We start from the raw sequence: 18,229 nt of genomic DNA, 5'->3' as shown, positions 1-18,229 counted from the left end.
GGAACATGTCTCCTCGAATCCCGACATAACTCGCCAAAGATATTGGCTCCGTCTATAGACCCATTCAACGAGCGACCTCAAACTTTGGGAGACTAGAGTCGGTCTATGGCCTTTCGCGTTACAGCTCCGAGAAAAGATCACACGTGTAGCGAGCTGGATGAGAGGGCTCATATTAGCGTTCACTTTTCTATCGAAAAACGTGAAACTCACAGATCAGCATCATCTTATAAACTTAAAGATCAAGATCATAAATCAACAACCTTTTTCCTTAGCAGCGATTCATTTTTCGGCATTCATCCATTCATTTTTTTTTTTTTTGTCAAATTGCTTTTTTTCTTATACTTTCATTCTATAATTCAATAAAAATATATTATCGTTTCGTCCTTATAATTCTTTTAGTTAATCTATTTGTCTTAATCTGCCTTCGGCAATTTATTTAGTGGTATTTGCATCTTATGTCACAAATTGGCAATCCAATTGCAAATAAGTCACACGCAAAAATTTTAGAAAGTTTTAGAGGAAGATAAAATGATTTTTAATGAGGTATTGTAAAAATTCAGAAGACATAGAGTAACTAATAAAAAGATTAAATGATGAGAGAGAGTAATTTGAAATTTGCACATGTGACACGAATGTAAATACGTGACACAAATGCAATTTTGACAACTTTGTGACACAAATGCAAAAAACCGACGAATTTGTACATTGACGCAAATTTCCCATTTATTTATTGATTCTTGAACGAACCGGAGTCCGGTCTCGTAAAGTTGAGGCCCAAAATTTAAATTGAAATCAAGCATATGTATATATAATAGATAAATAGGAAAAAATATGTATGGTGCAAAATTGATGGGTTTATGCCGATTTGAGTGCCTCACTACGCCACTGCGTCTCTCCCACTCCCACCCTCCTCCTGTGCCTTCCCTTCTCTTCGCACTTCCGATCCCCATTTGCTTCCCAATTTGCCCTCGCAACTCCTCTAAATTCTCAGGCCTGCCATCACCGGTCCGACCGAAGCGATTCGCTCGCAGCGTTCTTTCCTCGCCCCCCACTTTACCTTCTTCTATGGAAGCCCCTCCGCCGGGTTACAGAAGAAATGTCGGAATTTGTCTCATCAACGACGACAAAAAGGTACATATCTCTTTCTCACACACATAAATACATTCATAATCCATGTTGTTCTCTGACTGTTATGTTTATTTGCAGATTTTTTCTGCGTCAAGGTTAGATGTGCCCGCTTCTTGGCAAATGCCACAGGTAATTGCAATTTGCAATACCTCAAAGATTATCACTTTGAAGAAGAAAAAAACCGGTGTTACTATTATGTTTGAATCTAAGGAATTTTTTATTTTTTTTTTTATTTTTTATAAGATAGAGAAGACTAGCTAGAGTAAGGGAATGTAGTAAGGTTGAGATGGTTTATTTTTTAGTGAAGGAAAATAAAAAGTTTTTATGTTTCAACATTGCATTGTATATTGGAATTTAAAACTAGTATTCGGTTGGATCGCCGTGTTAATAGGGTGGTATTGATGATGCCGAAGATCCGAGAGACGCAGCCATTAGGGAATTGAGAGAAGAGACCGGAGTAACTTCCGCCGAAATTCTTGCCGAGGTACGATTTTTTGTGTTTGGTTCCGTTTGGTGTGGGTGGTGTTTAAGAAATTATTGAGTTTTCTAAGAGATTAAGATGTCTGCAAAAAAGCTCTTAGGTTGCTTTTATGGTGTCTGTGTAGTGATGTTACACTTTGTATTACTTCCGTAGTTCATTAGTAATTTCATTAATTAAGATTTTCTCCAAGAAGAAATGAAATTGAGTTACAAATTGTTCTTGCCTTTCATGCTGCTCAGTCTCATGAATCATATTTTGTACATAGAGTTCCTGTGGAAAATAAAGATTTTTTAACTGATGCTTGACCCGTGTAAGCCACTTCTTCTGTTAATAAAATTCACCAACATTTAGAGTGGTTTTGAACTCTAATTTTTTTAGTAAATGTAAAAAAGAAACCTATCTGATGGATAGTAGAAAGATAAACACAAGGAGGAGTACAATTCCCCTCTATAATCATCATTCGATCCGATTCATGTGATCAGAAACTTATTTTTCTTATATACACCTTGTTAGGCTTCAGTAATAACAGGAATAGAGCAGATTTGAATGTTTGTTATCCAAGATACTTTTGCCTAATGCTCATATCTTTATTACTCATTTTTTAACACTGGGCTCGAGGTTTTTGGCTGGATGGAGCTAATAATTTCTTCAATTAATGATTATGCTGAATGTAACAACATTCCCCTATAGACACTAAAAAACTTGGGGCTATTAAGAGGGTCTCGTGATCAAACTGCTTGGCTTATCAATAAAAGAAATTGAATGTTTTCCTTCTTTTTTATTTATCTGGCTGTACTATTCAGGCACCTTTTTGGTTGACTTACGATTTCCCACCACACGTTAGGGAATCACTTCGACACCGATGGGGACAAGACTGGATAGGCCAAGCACAAAAATGGTAACTCCATTTTTTTTTTGACCCGTAGTCTTTAATTCTATCATCTCTAACCCGTAGAATTGGGTCTACCATTGAATTCAGCTCATTGTTGGAAATGTTTATGCCTTCATAATCAGTGGAAAAATATTTTATCTTATTTTCAATCCTGAAAGAAATCCCTTAGAATGTCAGAGTTTAAAAAAAAAAAAAATCCTTTTTTACTTGTATAGGTTTCTCTTTAAATTCACTGGAAAGGATGAAGAAATTAATCTCTTGGGCGATGGATCAGAGAAGCCCGAGTTTGGAAACTGGTCGTGGCTTTCCCCGGAGCAATTAATTGACCTGGTGGGTGTTTTTTTATTATTACCTGCTAGTTTAGAAGAATGATTTACTCAAGACTCTTATTATGTTTCCTTTTTTTTTTTTTTTTTTTATATCGCCTCTGCAGTCAGTTGATTTTAAGAAGCCTGTCTACAAGGAAGCTTTCGCAGCATTTGCACCCCATCTTCAAAAACATAGTTAATGTGATGTTGGGCAATAATCAAGCAAAATCATTGTACTATAATGATTTAATAAATTATTGGTCAAGTTGTCAAAGCCTTCCTCGTTCAGCATATCCCTTCTCCGCTGTTTTATTAATGGCATAACAAATCATTCATTATTATAGTACCATTGCCATTTCACTAAATCGGGATAAACTGCTGTTTGTGCTGATAGAACCAGATTTGTTGGCGGGTATAGCTTTCAGTCAAGAATCAGATATCTCCATTATTTTAAAGTAGTTGGCAATGCTACCCCTACCGTTTTTACTATATACTGCATATTACTCTGTCAGCAATACTGTTATTTTCTCACTAGAAAAACTTCTAAGTTTATCGCTACGAGTCGGGCACAAAGCCCCTTAACTACATGAATAGTTTGATCAAATTATTCGTATATTTCTTTCTCACAAGGCTCGTCATTTGATTATACAATAAGAGAAAAATTAGACACGAAAATATGTTATTACTGTTATTTTATTTAGTTTTCATCATAAATATTACATACTTATGCTGTCTTTTTTTTTTTAATTGTATAATTAATCATTATTTTTTTTTATAGACGATTAAAATAGTTATCGAATCTACAACAAAGTAGCTCCTTCATTAGTAGTCATATCATTAAAATGTTCTTGGGAAATTCGGATGAAGAATTGGTCCTTTTCCATCCTTGTTATCTCTCTCTATTCACTCGAAACGCTTCAATCGTTTACAATGAGACAGATTGAATAATAAACAGTGGTAACTATTTCGACTTGACTCTGTAACTTGGTTTAGAAACTCAAGACTTGAAAACAGATAAACTGTTTAGAAAAAAGTAGACTTGCTCAAAATGCGCAGAGCGAGCTGCAGCATGACATTTCTCGAACCTGAAAAACGCATCAAGAGTCTCAACACCCGAGACCTCAGTTTCTTGACTAGTCTCTCAAAACATGTCTTATTTGATCTGCAACAATAGCGGCAACGACCTCCGGCGAGAACCGTCGAATCATATCTTCCCTGGCCCTCTTTCCTCTCGCCTTGGCTTCACCGTCGTCGCTCATCACTCGCCTCATCAGAGCTCGAAGCCCCGCGACAGAAGGCTCGGCCCGGAGGTGCCCTCGAAAAGGCCCGTCCGCCACCTCACTCATCGCCTCCACCGCCAACGGAAAGCTGTTCTGATTGGTCAAATACTCGGTGGGGCCCGACCAGTTGGTGGCAATCACGGGCAAAGCCATCGCCATCGCCTCCACGATCGGCCGGCCCCACCCTTCTCCCCTCGACGGAAGCACAAACGCGTCCGCTGACTTGTAGAGACGCGGGAGATCCGTCTGAGCGATGTGTCCGTTGACGACACGGATCGGAGCCCAACCCTTGACGGGCCTTTCGAGGCCCGACTGCCCCACGAACTCGACGATCTTGTTCCCGAAATCTCTGTCGGTGTGGTACGGATTCGTGAGCAGAAACAAAGCCACGTCATCGGCGCCGGAGAATTCCGTGAGGTATGACTTCAACAATACGTCCCATCCTTTTCTGTACTCCCATTTAAACACGCTGAGGAACACAAACTTGGGACTCATTTCTTCGCCCAAGACCAAGCTCGATATCGGATTGAGATCCAACGGCTCGTGCATTTCCGGGTCGAAAAACTCGACGTCGACGGGCTGGACGATCTTGACCACCTTAGAGGGGTCAACCCCGCTTTCGACGAAAGTGGACACGTGGAAGTCTGTGGGTACCCAAACGTAGTCCATCCTGTTACACCTCTCGACGTGTTCTCGATTCACTCGGTCGGTCTCGAACATTGTACGGCCGATCACGGCCTTGTAGTTTTGTCGAGCATTTGGTGGGCACGGCAGGGTTTCGAACAACGGAGGGTTCCAAGCGCCGGGCTCGCTGTGGCATATCACCACAGTCTCGTTGTCTCTACATTCAGTGCTGTGGAGTTCGAAGGCCAAACTTCTGACGTGTCCAGGTAGGCCATCCCAGAACTCGATGGATTCGGAGTCGCCGTGGTGTTCGATGGCGATTCTGAAAGTCGGGTTTCGCTTGGTGTGTTGGTGGAGAGCCAAGATGTAGGACCAGCCTTCTGAGCTGTACCCACCGCCGGAAAGGAAAGGAGACATCCATAGGATACAGTGAGCGCTTTGGGTTCTTGTGCTCTGGGTTGGCGAGAAAATGGATCGGAGGAAGTTGGGGTTTGAAGGGAATGTGTGTTTTACGTTTAAGAGGTGGGTTTTGAACAAGCTCGTGTTGGTGAAGCCGAAGAAGAAGATCGCCAGAGCGAGAATCAGAATTGGGACCAAGTAAAAGGCAAAGGGTTTTAGTTTCATGGTTAGGGTTAGAGGTTTATTTGGTGATGGTTGCTCTTTTTCATCCATGGTTATTTGATGGGTTTGGAGTTTGGAGTTTGAAGAGGTGAATGGCTTCACTTGTACGGTCTCTTTACCGCATTATTTTGTTCATGTCTTAACACGATATCATAATCGCTAATTTCTTATATAATTTGGATCAAAGATTGGTTCGAAAGAAAACACAGCTTTTGTAGAAGAGTATTGGCCGATTATAAGCTGGGAAACAAAAACTAAGAAAAATGATTTATGGTCGTCCTTGTATGTCAACGGAACTCTCAGCTGACGCGCTCAATTTGTTGGCAGTTCCGCTGATGCAAGAGCGAAAGGCGGTCAAATTTTGGAGGAAAGCCAGCTTAAGAAATAGCTTGGATCATCTTCAAAACTGTAGACATCGAGTCCGAATCAGTCGAATCACATAAAAATACAATTTACATGTGTGTCTGTCAACTTGAAGCCATTAATAAGCGATTCATTTTACGAAGAGCTTACTTTTACTTCCAACGCTAAATCTTGATGTCTTGTGTAAATTATGTTGCTAACCACAAGGACGTTGTGTAACAGTTTGTCGTGAAACCTGAAAATACAAACATAATTGGTGTGATTAAAATGTTCTTCCAAATATTAGAGCCACATTATGTTCAAGTTCAACCTTGAGAGAGAGAGATTTGTTTGTTTACACTTCACGAACAGCCTTTGCCATTTCATAAAGAGTGCTCTTAACAGATGGATGTCGAATGACCAGCACAGGTATCGAACAGTACTTTCTCTGTTAAATAAAGTGGGTTTTGAGAAACGCTAGACACATTTTTGTAGAGTGTGATGAAGATGACATATTCATAGGGGAATCGAAATATCCATATTACAGAAATAATTTAAAAGTTGACAAAGAAACGTAATTGAAATATAACTGAGCTCGATGTTTTTACTACTCTTTTGGCTTTCTCAAGATCAGTCAGCCCTAGACCCGCCCTTCACTGCTGACGTCAAGCCAGCGGTCTTCGACGTGGGTCTCGATAAATCTCCGAGTCTCGACGACTTTCAACCCGTCTTTTTTTTCAGCGTACGTGGCACACAAGTTACTGATGTTATGCCTCTCGATCCTCAACGATGGCGCACCGATCAACATCTTCAACCGCACGACTATCACCTTAATCCCGAAGATTAAGAATCCAAGGAAAATAGGCGATTACCGTTCGATCAGCCTCTGCAGCGTCGTCTACGAAATAATCTCCAAAGCTTTAGCAAACAGTCTCAAGCACTTCCTCGACCCGATCATCTCACCCACCCAGAGTGCTTTCGTCTCGGGGCTTTTCAACACCGACAACATCATTGTGGCCTTCGAGTTGATGCATTCCATATCGAAGCGCAAGAAGAGCAAGCACGGATGGGTTAGCTTAAAGCTCGACATGAGAAAAGCTTTCGATAGAGTCGAGTGGCAATTCATCGATCTTTATCTCCGGAAGATGGGTTTCAACGAGAAATGGTGTCGCATCATTAACCTATGCATTTCCTCTCCGACATATGCGTTCAACATTAACAGTACCAATTTTCGGGAATGTGGTTCCTACCCGCGATCTACGGCAGGGCTCCACACTTTCTCCGTATTTATTTGCGATATGTGCGGATCCGTAAGATATTGTCGGCAGGGCTGCCAACATTAACGATATCTATCATCCTTAATCCGTAAAATCTCTGAGCCTAGTTCTCTCACAGGCTTTGCTTATGGCACGCAAGGTCCCCGAATCGACCACTTCTTCTTCGTAATGGCGAGGTAGAATGTGTTCTCAGGCAGGCAAAGAAATGCCGATAAAGGTGGTGGCCCTAGCTCCACCCATATACATGAGCGTTTTCAAGCTCCCCGTCGTTCTTTACGACGAGATGGAATCCACTATGGCGAGATTTTGGTTGGGAGGCGACCTCGATAACAATAAGATTCATTGGTCCTCATGGGACACTCTATGTCGTCCCAAAGCGGAGGGTGGACTAAACTTTTGCGACCTCGTCGCTTCAACAAAGCCTTATTGGCCAAATAAGGATGGTGCTTAATCTCGCGACCCGACTCGCTCGCAGCCAAGGTACTCAAGGTTAACTATTATCCCACTAACAACTTTCTCTCTGCGGATATAAACATGGCACCCTCTTATCTTTGGCGATCGATTCTTTGGGGTCGAGACGTGCTGGAAAAAGGCTTATGTTGGCAAGTTTGAGATGGCCGCCACATCGACGTCGTTGCTGATCAGTGGCTCCCCCAAAAACTGAGTTTCTCCCCAATCACCACTGCCCCGCTTCACGTTCTCTCCCTACGAGTCTCTGAGCTCATCAACGAAGCTACTCGGACCTGGAACACGATAAAAATTTGGGACAGCTTTTGGCCGCCAGATATGGAAGCCATTCTCTCGATTCCTCTGAGCCTCCGCCTCACTCCGGACTTGACGATATGGCACTACGATGACTCTAGTGTATACACGGTAAAATCAGGTTACCGCCTTATCTCAGAATCTTTGTCATTGGCGCCATCTTCATCCCTTAGCTCCACTCTCTGGAAGGCCTTATGGGGTATGAGTGTCCCTCAGAAGATCAAGGTTTTTATGTGGCGCGTTGTCAATAATACTCTATTGACCTTCACGGCTTTCGCACGGAGACGAGCTCCGTGCTCCACTAGTGTGTTATGTGTGGTTCTTATAAAACCCCTCACATGTTTTCATCCGTTGTCCAGCCATTCGGAAAATGTGGAGAGGTACCACCCTGGGGGACCAAGTCCTTACTCTTTTTGTCAAGGATATGCGGGACATTGTCACCTCTATCTGGCCGTTGCTTTCTTGTAACCAACGCGAACAGTTTTCAACCATTTGCTACAAGATTTGGTCGAACAAAAAGTCCATGGCACATGACAAAACCTCAACTCCAGTTTCACAGATCCCAGAGGCTGCCAATATGTGGGTGCATGACTTCCACTCGGCTCGGAAGACTCCCGTTCTTGACTGCATCGCCCAGCCCTCATTTGTTATGAGTGTCGAGCTTACTGCATGTTTTGATACAGCCAAGTAAATTTCTAGTGGTTCTCATTCTTGTACCTTTCTCAAGGTTGGAGGCCAGCTGAGGTGCTCTTTTAGCTCTTCGAAATATTTGTTGCTTTGCTCAATCGATCGAGATATGAAACGACTTAGCGCTGCTATGCATCCAGTCAACTTTTGAACTTCCTTTATGCTCCAAGGTGGCTTAATATCTACGAGAGTCGTTATATTCTCGGGATTCACTTCTATTCCTCTTTCGTGAACTACGAATCCAAAGAATTTTTCCGCAGAGACACCAAAAGTACATTTTAAAGTGGTAAGTTTCATGCGAAACTGTCTCATAATTTCAAAAGATTTTTCTAAATCATTCGGATGATCGCTTGTTTTACAAATTTTTACTAGTAAGTCGTCGATGTAACCCTCCATCATGAATCCAAGCAAGTCGGCAAACATTCTATTCTAATCATTGATATGTTGCTCTAGCTTTCTTTAATCCAAATGGCATTAATGTGTAACAAGATAGCTCTCGGTCAGTTATGAACGTCGTGTGATTTTGGTCTGGACCGTGCATAGGGATTTGGTTATATCCCGAGCATGCATCCATGAAACTTAAAATCTCGTGCCCCGTCGTGGCATTAACAAGCTGGTCGATTCTCAGCATTGAAAAACCATTTTTTGTTGGGCTTCTTGACTAGGATGGGATTAGCTACCCAACTCGGATATTTAGTTCCACGGATTGACCCGTTTGAGATTAGTTTATACACTTCCTCTTTTGGGGCTGTGTATCTTTCATTATTTAAAGCTCTTCTTTTTTGCCTAATGGGTTTCTCTTTTGGATCTATATTCAGCCTAAGACAAGCTAATACAAGATCTATCCTTACCATGTCGGCCTATGACCATGCAAAGATATATAAATTGTTAGATAGGAGAGTGATGAGTTTGTTTTCAATACCTGACTCTAGATACTTTTTTATTATGAGCTTCTTCCCAGGCGGCTAGAGTCTTGGGATGATTTCCTCCACTTCATCTCCAGGCCCGATTAATCTTCAGCTCGGCAAACGTGGGTCGAGATCGATGTTTACCGTCATCACCTAGTGGCCTTGCTTGTCCTGATTGTTTTTAGTCAATCAGCGTAGCAACTTCTCGCGAGTGCTCGTGTGCCTTGGACTTCTCCGACCTCTTTGTCAGCGAGCAACTTCATCTTCAAATACTGGATTGAGGTGATGGCTCTGAGATCTTGCAAGGTTGACCTTTTAATTATAGCGTTGAATGAAGATTTTTCGGGGACTATCACCCACTTGGTGTTTGTGATTTTGCTCCTTGGATGTTCCCCGAATACTAGATCGGGATTGAGATGATTCCTTCAGGTTTGATCGAATGTCTTGTAAAGCCATATAGACTTTCCAGGGACGGAGACAGGGTTTCCTTCTTAAGTCCCATTCTGTCGAGCATTTCTTCATAGAGAATGTCGAATGCGCTTCCGTTGTCCACCAAAATTTGGTGAACCATTTGATTTCTAATGATGGCTGAAATTACTAAGGGATCATTGTGTGGGAACATTACCCATTGTGCATCTTCTGTTGTGAAGGTAATTGTCTTCGGTACCCCGCGATCTTGCCCGGTCTCTGTTCCACCGCAAAAGAGACTTGGCGGTACCCCGCATGTGCTTCTCGTATGTAGTTTTTATGGCAGCTTCTCGTGTTTTCTCTGTATGTCTCATTTTTCCGCTCATCTTGGTTCGCTCAGTACTTCTTTAGTGATCCTCTCTGGATCAATGCTTCGATGGCCTCTTTCAAAATGAAGCACTCCGAGGTTTTATGACCGACGTCGTGATGGAAAACACAATATTTGGTTTTATCCCTCTTAGAGATTTCCTTCTTTATCTTGTTGGGCCTTGGGAAATCTTCTTTGTCCTGGGTGAGACTAAATAGTTCCTCTATAGGAGTATTTAAAGGGTGATATATGTCAAACTTACTAGCGAAAGGCTTGGCCGAGCCTGCTCCAGAGCGGCTTTTCATGTGGGGTCGAGTATCCTAGGTTTGTCTCCACCCTCGCTCCTCTCGCCAGGTTTTCGGTGGTTCAACCTTGCGCTTTGCTATCCTTGCTTCCATGACATTGATGTATTTCTGAGCTCTCTTCAGAAAGTCATCGTAATCCCGAGGGCTGGTTTTTTTTAGGGACCACCAAAATTATGATTCCATTCGGATCTCTGAGGTGATGCCGAAGAGCTTACAATATTCATTGAGACGTCTACTTGGAATGCTTGTTCCGAGTAATGATTGATGTAGTCTTTTAATGACTCATCATGGTTCTGCCTTACTGCAAGAAGCCTTTCTTTTGGGGTTTTCCGGAACTTGACCAGACGAACTAATCCATGAACTTTCGAGCCAATTGTTTCCAAGACCCTATTGAGTTTGGCCTAAGCTTCCAGTACCACCTTTTGGTAGAGCTTGTGAGGCTGATAGAGAAAGCCATGCACATTACCTCGGGTCCGGCTCCTTACAGCAACATCCATGATGTGAATGTATCAATGTGATTTCTTGGGTCTGTTTTTCCATCATAAGTCGGGATGCTTGACATCCTAAAACAATTTGGCATGAGATGTTCTAACACGCGAGCCGTGAAAGGTGAAACCGCATCTCCAATATACGAAGTAGGATCTTTCTGTCCCAGAGCTACTTACTCAATCCGACGCTCCAATTATCTTTTGAAATGAGTCTCATTCGTGCATGCGCTGTCCCCAATTTCCGAATCTTCTTCGGGACCTTTCATGGTCAGTGTTCCTATCTTCCTCATCCTAGTCGAGTTAAAAAGCTAAAAAGAGATGCAAGAGCGTCTCTTAGCTCTGAAAGCCAGCAACAGGGAACTGATATGTGAAGCTTTGGACTTGTGTTTTGTGTGCGAAAATGCGAATGACCTTACTTCAACGTACTCCTTCTCTGTTTATAGGTAGTTTTAGATTGAGGACGTTATGTGACCAGCCCCACGTCCTTGGTAGTTATTAAGTAACTGCTTCAATTTCGTGTGTAGTGGGTTGTTGTTCCTCGTATGCTCGGTATAACCATTGAGGTGAGCGTTTTGTTTCGATTTTACACATGTTTGTTTTGTTTTGACTAGTCTTTGACTTACCCATTTTTCTTCTCTTCAAAGTTCTGCTCGGTAGGGGTCGTTCTTGCCTTATGATTAGATCGTTTTTTAACCTTCATGAGTTCTCAAGCCTATTTTGCTCGAGCTCGGTGCTGGATTCCTTCTGTTCTCGGTGCCTTCGAGTAGATGCTCGGATTCAAGCGATTTATATGAGTAACAGATTTTAATCTATACAAAATTGTGAGAGAAACCTGAAATCATGAAATAAAAAGAGGTTGGCTGAAAACACATTATCATCAACTAGGATTGGTTTTCTTCATCAAATTGGAGTACACATATCCACATAATTCGTACCTACAAATTGCTTTCCTTCTTTGACACATGGCACATCAAACAACCAATTGGAAGAATCATTATCGGTAGATCCAAATATCAGAACTGGTTATGAAGCGAAGCATTAAAGGGAGGTCCCATTTGACTCGATAGAATCATATACATAGTCATTTCCATTGAATATCCCAGGACGCCTATCAAAAGCAATAACTTGCACCACAGTCGTGCTCTCCAAAATAGGAAATATAAAAAAAAAATATTCACGATTAATTTTAACCGGTCAAAATGCCCACCTTTAACTGGTATAATATAAGTCGCACCACAAACACACCATCATCGACGTCGTCGCACTATGCCACCACATCTGGACTGAAGGCGCACAAAATTATCTGGCCACACAAACTCTATCATACTTACCAGTTGGAGACCTTTCTTTATTTTTCATCCCTCGGAACTCATGGCGCTACCACCGCCGAAACCACCAGGGAGAAAAGATGCAAGGTAGTACTGGGTTTTTTTTTTTTTCTAAAACCCCAATGCATAGAGAAATCGGGTGGAAAGAGAACCCTTACACGCGTTAATCTGTCAAATATGTATATAAGCATGGAAAAAGAGGAGAGAATTACAAACTTGCGCATTACTTTTGTCAAATTGATTCTCAATATCGTATACAGGTATTTTGCAAGCGAAAAATAATTCTTGCGAGAAAATAAACTCTAAAAACTAAAATCACATCAAGACTCGTCTCAATTTCAGTGCTTCGTCTTACAGAGTTTGATTTTTAAAGAAATGGGTTCCAAAGACATGCTAGAGGCAGCCAACACAACTTTTATAAACAAGGATTGGCTGATACGGCCCGAGATTTGGATCTCGTAACGGGAGCAATTGTGATTATATCTTTAATAACAAGAAGAGTGAAGAACGAAAGCTCCACCGAAACCTAACCTCTTCTCGTTCTTGAGAGAGATAAAGTTATTTGGCTGGAGGCTGATTTTCTCATTGACTTAAAGGTCTTTTATATAGACTTAGGTTTACAACCTAATGGACCAGGCCCAAATACTATAAACCTAGTTACATAATAAAACCCTACTTAATTAATTTAAATTCGTAATAATAAAACACCTCATTAAAATACTAATTGCAAGATTTAAAAAAACCTTAATTCATAATTTAAAAGTACTAATTTCTTTATTTAAAACCATAAATAACCCAAGTACGTATCATTACTCCCCTCCTACTCTTTGAGCTTGTCCTCAAGCTCAAACTTAGAAATCCCAAGGAGATCGATTGTCGTCTCTCCTATTACCGTAGTCCTCCCTATCATAGGTGCTTCTTGTGCAGCTGTAGTAGGTGTTGGACCAAACAACTCCGGTGAACCCGCTACGCCCTCCGGGATCGTCGTCCCATGCGCTGCAGCCAAACGCTACTCCATAATTTGCTTTTTTGGCCCATCTGCAATAGTTGCCTCCACCACAACCATTTCCACCATAACTTGGTTCGCTATAACCACCTCCACCATGGTCTCTCGACCAGAATGGGCACTCTCTTGAAGGCCAAATTTGGCCCTTCAAGATCAGATTCACGCCTGTCTCGTTCCCAACCCCATTCCACACTCCGATCATACTGTCCATGGACCGCCTCTCCCCACCGGTGCTCTTAAGATAGCCTGACAGCCTTCGCGCCTCAACTGCTCCGATGTTGCTCTTTCTCCACGCCTCAGCTTGATCGCTCGCGTTGTTTCCCATTGTACCAGCCCTTGTGCCTCATCTTCACACTAGCTCGAGCTCTCGAAATCCAAGAGAGCTTGGAACCCCTCCGCCAGAGCATACACCTACATCCTTCACTCGCCCTCTCTCGGCAACCCTTTTCGATCGTGGACCGCTACTTTCCGACTCTCCGTTGTTGCCTATAACCCCAAACTCGGAGATTGGGGTTTTGGGTTCGCTGAGATTCTCGCCATCAAAGTAGCCACCGCCGCCACCAGCCCTCACTCGCCCTTAACTCCATTCTACAACCTCGTCTGGCCGATAACCTCCTCCATGACTGAAAAACCCCGTGTTTTGGGTTTTGGGTTCGCGTGTCAAGCGAAACCCTAGGCCTCTACCTCTTCCAACACCGTCAACAGCCCCCAGTCTCGGTGGGTTGTCACTCCCTATCATGTCCGACCAACCACCTGCGCGTCGGGGACGTGTTCTCCAAGATTTTGGAGTTTTTGTCTTTCGCCTCCGTCTTTCGAATAAGGATCTAGAATTTTCAATTGCACTTTTGTCGTAGTCGTCGCCCCTTCGCTGAGCGCCTCATCCTTGCTGGTCTGGCTGTTGTTCTGTCCCAACGAAAACACCTCCACGCATCCCTCCACGGCCGTTAGCTTCTTTTGAAGAGCGACGATCAGATCATGATGTTGCTTCAGTTGCGATGTTGTCATCGCCATAAACGCCTCCAATCTTGCTTGAAATTTCATTGAGATAGCCCCCACGACGAGCGGCTCTAATACCAAAATTGATACGGCCCGAGATTTGGATCTCGTTATGGGAGTAATTGTGATTACATCTTTAATAACTAGAAGAGTGAAGAACGCAAGCTCCACTGAAACCTAACCTCTTCTCGTTCTTGAGAGAGATTAAGTTATTTGATTGGCGGCTGATTTTCTCATAGGTTTACAAGAGAATATGTACCGGGCCCAAAAACTATAAACCTAGTTACATAATAAAACCCTACTTAATTCATTTAAATTCGTAATAATAAAAACACCTAATTAAACTACTAATTGCAAGATTTTAAAAACCTTAATTCAGAATTTAAAAGTACTAATTTGCTTATTTAAAACCATAAATAACCAAGTACGTATCATTGGCCAAATATAAGCTGATGAAAAAGATAGTTCGGCTCTTTGAAGCCTAAGTCACTGGTTTCCATTATTGTTTATTGTTCTGGATGTTATGTTGGTTGTTGTTTCCATGTTGCTATCCTGGTTCTTTGATATACAAAGAGGTACTTTAGAAAATTGGATCTGTGGCTGTCATTTTATTTCTATCATCACATGTGTATTTGGTGGCGATTCTGCTTGCAGGGCAGTCACATTTTGGAGGAAAGCCGGCTCAGGCTAGCTTGAATCGATCCGTGTGGCTCGTCTGTCGGTAAATAAACATCGTCTTCGAACTGTAGACATTGCATTGTGAATCAATTAATGACGTAAATTTTAGAACATGCATGTGTGATGTGTGTCAACATGAACTGGTTAATCGATCTTAATTCTTCAAGAAGCTTGAATTGGGTAGATCTTGATGTCTTGTGTAAATAATATTTCTAACCAAAAAATGTGTGATGTAATAGTTTGTTAATTGCCCGAGTCAGTTTCGGAACTAGGTAATGTTAAGAACATTCAATATAGGATATTAATCGTATGTGGGACCTAAATTAACTGCATCGGATTGTATGATTGGACAACTATCGCTGTAAGAAGTGCTCTTTACCTTCACGATAACGCTATCCTTGGTTGACAGATTTACAGGCAAGAAATGGAGATTCGGCATTTTGAGTTGCACATGTGAAATGTCGGGAAACCTGAAAATACAAAACATAACTGCCGTTGTCAAAACGTTCTTTCAAATATAAGAGCCTCATTATGTCTCTATATGGGTATGTTCTGGATATGTTCAACCACCAGAGAGAGAGAGAGAGAGAGAGAGAGAGATTTGTTTATATATATATATATATATATAGATACCTATTAAGAACAGCCCTTGCCATTTGATATAGAGTGCTCTGTACAGATGGGCTGTAAACTCCCTCTGTCGAGTGTCCAAAAAAGGTATCGGACAATACTTTCTTTGCATCAAAGTACCTCTCCGTGAAGTAAAGTGGGTTTTGAGGAATGCGAGAGACATTTTCGTATGAGTACCTACATAATGCGTAATTGTATAATCATGTGTTTCATATCTCTTCGATGAAGATGACATATTTGTAGGGGAATCAAAATATCCATATACTGATATAACTTAAAAGTGAACAATTCATTTGCGATTCGTATGACAAATCATATCGGTTTTATTAAATATTCGTACCTCCACAATGCAGTTACCTCTGTTGCCATAATCCTCTCACGTGTCTCTGGAAGAACAGTGTACTTGTCCCGGATAAATCCTTCAAACCCCGACTGATCATTGAGCCAAAAATAGACACTTATGTATCAGAAGAGACAGATAAAGCCTGATAGTAACAAAGTGATCGGAATGCATTCAGGTATTATTATTACATTCATGTGACAATCACTGACTCATGTACGAGCTTAAAAAATTTGAGAGATAAAACTCACCTTAGTTGTCTTAAGTACAGCTAGTCCTTCAACACCAGAAGTCAACTTTATCATGCCTGACTTCTCTATTATTGCCTCTGTTATATGCCTTTCGGATCCAAGTTTGAAACCTTCATTGTGGAATAATTGAATGTTGAAAGTTATTATTAAAAAAAAAAAAAAAAAAAAAAAAAAAAAAAAAAAAAAAAAAAAAACTCTCTTATTTAATTAGGCGAAAAAATGGATATAGATCATATGGCCTGCTTTAGGAGGACAAACAATTAAATTATCAAGAATTATTCTTTACTTTTCTTTCAAGTTGTCGCTAACACCATAGCTTTAGTGACCAAAGTGGTTCATGTATTAATGACATCGGTGAGGTAACTAAAAAATAATCATATGAATGCACATTACATGAATAAATTATTATCCGAGCACTCTTCTCAGCAAGTGAGAATGAAAAACTAACCATGTTGGTGTGGTTGTCCATCTACATGCACTCGCTCCCAAGGCTTTTCAGTTATCTTGACGATTGCAGCATGTACCTGCAATTTAAGATCATACGGGGCATTCTATCATCTCAAGATGGACTACCTAAGCAATTGATTAAAAAATGTTCGGATAAGAATAAAAGATGGCACCAGTCTTTGCAAATTCAAAGTCAAGCACCAGTTGATAAAACAGTTCAAACCAAAGAAGCATCAATAAAATTTTCAAATTAGCATGAAACAAATTCCAACCTAAATGTAACGAATAAAAATAAATAAGTTAAATTATGAAACAAAAACATCATTTCTTATTTACCTGTGGATAATATGATGTGAAGTGCTTAGCCAGGAGAATTGCAAAGTCCTCCGCGGAAAGCTGTCCAGTACACTCCTTTGCTTTTGCATATACCTGCCCAGAAAACCCAATTTATCCATCAGAATTCGAACTATGATCTTATTCTTCTTTTACTCACATTCTCATGCGCTCAGAACATCTAAAATTGGATTTTATCCACATTCAATCTTGAATTTTTTGTCATATAAGTGTTGGATACAGTGCACCGATCAAACAGGCTAACATATATTTCTATGTGATGCGTGTTACTAAAATTGGTCTTTGAAAAAGGACAGTGATAGTTGAACATTTTATTTTATCAAAAGACTAGAGTCGGCGAAAGAATATTGAAAACACCTCTATCTGTAAATAAATCGATCTAGCTTGATCTTGATTCAAAGTAAACCATCGTCAAACTCTCAACACTCAACAGCTCGAATCGCTAAGTACCGAAGCGAATCTTTGGCGAACAAACAGTAGAAAATAATACATGCAAAAAAATTGACCAACGTCGGATCGCAGTACAATAATTACATCTAATCCAACACAGCGATCGAAGCGATTTCATAAATTAGATTAAATTTTTTTATAAGACAAAGGGAAAGCTCAACGACTTCATTTTCTCGGCATCCAGACACCGTCGAAATCCAATAAAATAAATAAATAAAAGCACTGACCGTATTCTTCATGGTATCGGTAGCGACGATATCGGAGTTGTCGTCGCCGGTGTAGGCGCGGAGGCAATCGGAGAGGAGACTGACGTCAACGCTCCATTCGACGAAGGAGTGGCGTCCGTCGGCGGTCCTCCAGACTCTGGCCACTCTCACTCTCGCCTTTCCGTGTCTCTGCTCCAACTTCAAGCCCTCCATTTTCTTAGGCATATCCGATCGGGACCGCCAACACAAACAACAATCGAGACAGAGAACTTTTTCGCGTTTGTACTTTGTATATTATTGAATGTGAACATAAAAACCTTTTTCAATCATTTTATCTGTACTTTTTGGCAGAGGGGACAAGTCACAAATACATTAAATATCTGTATTGATTTTCATCAATGGCCCGCGAATGGCAACAGTCCGGATCCGACCGGGTCCACTCAATACCCAAACTATTAACTATAATCAATGGTCCGGTCCACCTTCAAGATTCCTTATTCAGATTGAAACGGACCGAATAACGAGTATAGTTTTCGGATAAACAAGCAGAAAAATGTCGAACTTTATCCGTTTAAAGTTTACGGATACCGGATTGCGTAAACCAGTTTACTCATTTTTTTTGTTTTTTTTTTTTACATGGTTAAATACGTAACCAAAATAAGCTC

The 18,229-nt window shown here is 41.2% G+C and overlaps 3 protein-coding genes across 3 annotated transcripts; 1 reads left to right on the top strand and 2 right to left on the bottom strand.

The window, feature by feature from the left end:
* The first annotated feature begins 819 nt into the window (after positions 1–819).
* NUDX26 (nudix hydrolase homolog 26) lies at positions 820–3,298 on the top strand. The gene is made up of 6 exons (XM_089603125.1): positions 820–1,131; positions 1,207–1,257; positions 1,520–1,612; positions 2,413–2,507; positions 2,717–2,831; positions 2,935–3,298. Exons 1-6 carry the CDS (start codon positions 832–834, stop codon positions 3,007–3,009), a joined length of 729 nt encoding a protein of 242 aa, XP_089459251.1. The 5' UTR covers positions 820–831; the 3' UTR covers positions 3,010–3,298.
* A 356-nt stretch (positions 3,299–3,654) lies between these two features.
* On the bottom strand, positions 3,655–5,740 carry LOC149378844 (UDP-Glycosyltransferase superfamily protein). Its single transcript, XM_089603124.1, has one exon. The coding sequence runs from the start codon at positions 5,383–5,385 to the stop codon at positions 3,943–3,945; it is 1,443 nt and encodes a 480-aa protein (XP_089459250.1). The 5' UTR covers positions 5,386–5,740; the 3' UTR covers positions 3,655–3,942.
* Positions 5,741–14,582: 8,842 nt separating this feature from the next.
* On the bottom strand, positions 14,583–17,914 carry LOC149378843 (uricase / urate oxidase / nodulin 35). Its single transcript, XM_089603717.1, has 8 exons — positions 17,586–17,914; positions 16,891–16,983; positions 16,556–16,631; positions 16,108–16,217; positions 15,857–15,948; positions 15,520–15,693; positions 15,266–15,356; positions 14,583–14,951 (listed from the first exon to the last, which is right to left on the bottom strand). Exons 1-8 carry the CDS (start codon positions 17,787–17,789, stop codon positions 14,868–14,870), a joined length of 924 nt encoding a protein of 307 aa, XP_089459843.1. The 5' UTR covers positions 17,790–17,914; the 3' UTR covers positions 14,583–14,867.
* Between the last annotated feature and the right edge of the window lie 315 nt (positions 17,915–18,229).

Source organism: Urtica dioica, chromosome 12, assembly GCF_054948205.1.
Source record: "Urtica dioica subsp. dioica isolate 48M chromosome 12, U.dioica_male_clone48M_v1_H2, whole genome shotgun sequence".
Taxonomy (NCBI): domain Eukaryota; kingdom Viridiplantae; phylum Streptophyta; class Magnoliopsida; order Rosales; family Urticaceae; genus Urtica; species Urtica dioica.
This window is presented reverse-complemented; position numbering and strand designations above follow the sequence as displayed.